General features: G+C 29.4%; 1 protein-coding gene across 12 annotated transcripts in view; it reads left to right on the forward strand.

Annotated features, from left to right (window-relative positions):
- Positions 1-1,809, forward strand: part of LOC132095465 (PTB domain-containing engulfment adapter protein 1) — a 177,913-nt gene extending 176,104 nt beyond the window's left edge. For 10 of the 12 annotated variants that reach the window (XM_059500492.1, XM_059500488.1, XM_059500484.1 and 7 more), the window contains one exon: positions 916-1,809. In XM_059500492.1, coding sequence (XP_059356475.1) covers positions 916-987 — 72 coding nt within the window. In that variant the 3' untranslated portion in view covers positions 988-1,809. Of the gene's footprint in view, positions 1-125; positions 137-915 lie in introns of all 12 variants that reach the window. The other 2 variants (XM_059500493.1, XM_059500496.1) reach the window with 1 other exon arrangement.
- Positions 1,810-3,335: the final 1,526 nt, after the last annotated feature.

Genomic DNA, 3,335 nt, shown 5'->3' on the forward strand with positions numbered 1-3,335 from the left:
AACCCGATGAAAATAGACTAACATAGAGTAAATCTTGCATACAAAGCAGTTACATGAAACATTTATGTCATTTGCTCAACTAACAACCACAATTTTCCATCTTTTTGCTCTCTTTCTGCTTGCAGCGGCAAAGATGGTTTGTATTTTAAGACTGTTTGAATTTTTTTTCAGATGACATATCGCTTAGGTCTTATTTGTAATGTTTAACTGTTTTATAGGGATAATTCATCCACAAAAAAATGAAAATTCTGTCTCTCATTTTTGCCTTTTCTTCATGTTTTCACTTATCTTATATCGATGCATTGAAAATAAATGGTGACTGGTTTCTGTTAGACTGTGCATAGACTTATGTGTCTAATATTTCAAGTACTTTAAAGCCATACCGTAGTAAATTTGAGGTGCAAACCACATTGTTGAATCAGTTGTTATATGTAAATATGCATATGTTGAAATTGCCTAAATGAGATTTTAGAACTGTGAAAATGGGTTTAGTTTCCATGTTATCTCATAAAACTTGGAATATTATGTGCAAACCTTTTGTCATTTCTGGAGCTTTGTTGACCCTTTTCACCATTCACTTTCATTGTATGGTCAAAAAAAAAAACAAGCAGTGTCAGCATTATGTTAAATGTCTCCATTTGTGTTCCACGGGATAACATGATGATAAAATCTTAATTTTTAGATGAACCTATCCCTGTAAATGTCTCTAAGATCAATTATTTACGCAGACTTTAAACCTTGTGCCATTTGATTCTAGCTCATGCCCTGCTTTAAAAAGCATTTTTATTTATTTAACAGATTTGTATAAATGTATAATGCAGTTGCATATTTTAATTAATCCTACATGTATACACTGTTTAAAGGGTTAATTCTAATAGTGTTTGTATTTTATTTTTTATTTTTTTCCCTCTCCAGGAGGGGTTCAAAATGGGACTAACAGTGGAGGGCACTGTCTTTTCCCTTGATCCGCTAGAAGGTCGCTGCTGATGCCAAGAAGAAAGTTTTGTCACTTTCATGTTAAACCATTTGTATTAAAGTGCCAAACTCGGGTTTACAGTCAAGATGTCAAAGTCTTACCTTACTGTTTTTTATGTATTTGCATTTTGAATTTGGTTTACTAAAAGTATATTGAGAAATCAGAAGCAGTAGAATCACTATTTTTGTAAGAACTAAGAAAAAAAAACTAGAAATGTAGTTTTAACACCCCTTGCTTTTACTGATTATGAAGGATGTAGAAAGTATGTCCAATTGCACAGTCTGTGGCAACGTTTCATTTCTATTATCTATTGCTAATTCTTTAAGCTTGTGTTATGCTTACAAGCTGCTGTTTTTAATCTGTGGCATATTACAATTCATAAACACATACAACGTTATAATTATGTAGAGTTCCCTTGACATATATTTTTTAACTTTATTTTTAACACTTAGTACATTACCATACATAATAATCACATTCCTTTTGTATCCAATCACATGTAAAATTATGATATTGTTTTTGTTAATAGCAATGGCTCTATTAAAATACATATTTTTTAACTGAGCAGCAGCGCCATGAATGGCAGGACTGGACTGTTTCTACATTAACATATACTCGTATTGCAGTTTAATTTTATATTATATATTTTAGTATATTCTTGCACAAGGAAGCACTTTGAAAGAGCTCTGTTCATGTATTATTGTTAATTCAGCCTTTGCTGTTGTAGTCATTAAAAGAAAATGGTACATATTCTCTGTTCTCTGTATAAGTTATGTTATGTAACATGTTTTTCTTAGATCTTTATTTGCATTAAATAAGAGACATTGTATGAATTTTTTATTTATTTTATTTTTTGCTTAACAAATCTTCACCCACATGCTGTACACTGTAAAGAAGTGGTAATATTACAGTAAAATTATCATTATGTATTTGAGTCCCATTCATTTACCATTAAATTTAAAGTGTCTTAAATTTACTCTCTTAATATTAGTATAAAAGCTGAAAATGTTAGTTTTTCACGCTATAATTTGTCATGATGATTGTTCAGAATGTAATTTGGCTCAGTCATGTAATCTGTGTTCTGTTGATAAGTTTGTCTTTCTGAAGAGCACCACATATTGGTGTGTTACTTCATTCTTCTCACATCGTTGCTCTGGTAAGCTGCTCTTTCCCATCATTTGTATGTTCGACAAAAGTGTTTTTTACGTTCATAGTGGTGCTACACCAAGATGCATCATATTTCAATAAGTGCAATTATTGCAAAAGCCTGTCTGAGGAACTTGTATACAAGGCATAATAATATAACATTCAATAATTTTCTATTCAGTAAATACCCATATTTATGCTAATCCCAAATACTGCTAATATAACGAGCAGTCCTCGCTAGGCATTTACAGTTCTGATCATATTTGACATATTTTTGTCAAATATTTTTAACACAGGAAAATTGCAATATTTTAACTTTTTTATATAAAAAAATGTTAAACTAGTATTTTCTGCCATTCTTAACTATTTGCTCAAAGCAAAAATATTAATTATGAAAAAATTACAACAGCAACAACATTCTAACAGGTTATGACAAAATTGCAGAAATCACTCTAGCAACTTACAGATGAAGCAAAGCAATATCTTACAACTTTATTAATTAAATATATATTTTCATGCTTAAAAGAAACAAGCATCTTAAAAAGTCAAGAAAAAAGAGGGAGAAAATATTGTGTTGATTGATTCAATAAATTGTTTAAATGTTTAATTTGCAAAGCAAATACATGAGATTAGCTTCAAATCCATATACCACATGGCTTTAAAAAGTTCTAAAATTGAATAAAATAGAAGAAAAAGTGCAAGAATTATAGGTATAACTGCATGCTTTAGAAAATATGACATTTTTCAATACTGCTAATTTAACTGCACCAGCATTTTACTACATTGTGCCTTTTACCTTTACAAAAGCATTTAAAGTATAAAACTAATGGGTTAAAATTTCTGTTGCATTGCACTTGTGATAGGTGTACTTAGTTTTCAATAGGCTATGGGAAAGAGAAATAATAATGCTCCTTTTAGCGATTGAGAGATGCATTTCATTTTATTTGCATTTCCTTAAACTGCAAAAAATGCTTTCCTAATTTAGTTTTGTTTTTCAGATAAAATATCAAAAAATAATCTTATCTAACAGAAAACAAGATTATTTTGCTTACCCCACTGACAGATTGTTTCTATATATATATATATATTCATTTATTTATTTTTTTCTGAAAGCAAGACAATTGTTTTTTACTTGTCTAGAAAATCCTTCTTGGTTATAAATGTTGTATATCTATATATCTTTCTAAAAAAAAAACTAAAAAAAAAAACAGTG

Source organism: Carassius carassius, chromosome 19 (assembly GCF_963082965.1).
Source record: "Carassius carassius chromosome 19, fCarCar2.1, whole genome shotgun sequence".
Taxonomy (NCBI): Eukaryota; Metazoa; Chordata; class Actinopteri; order Cypriniformes; family Cyprinidae; genus Carassius; species Carassius carassius.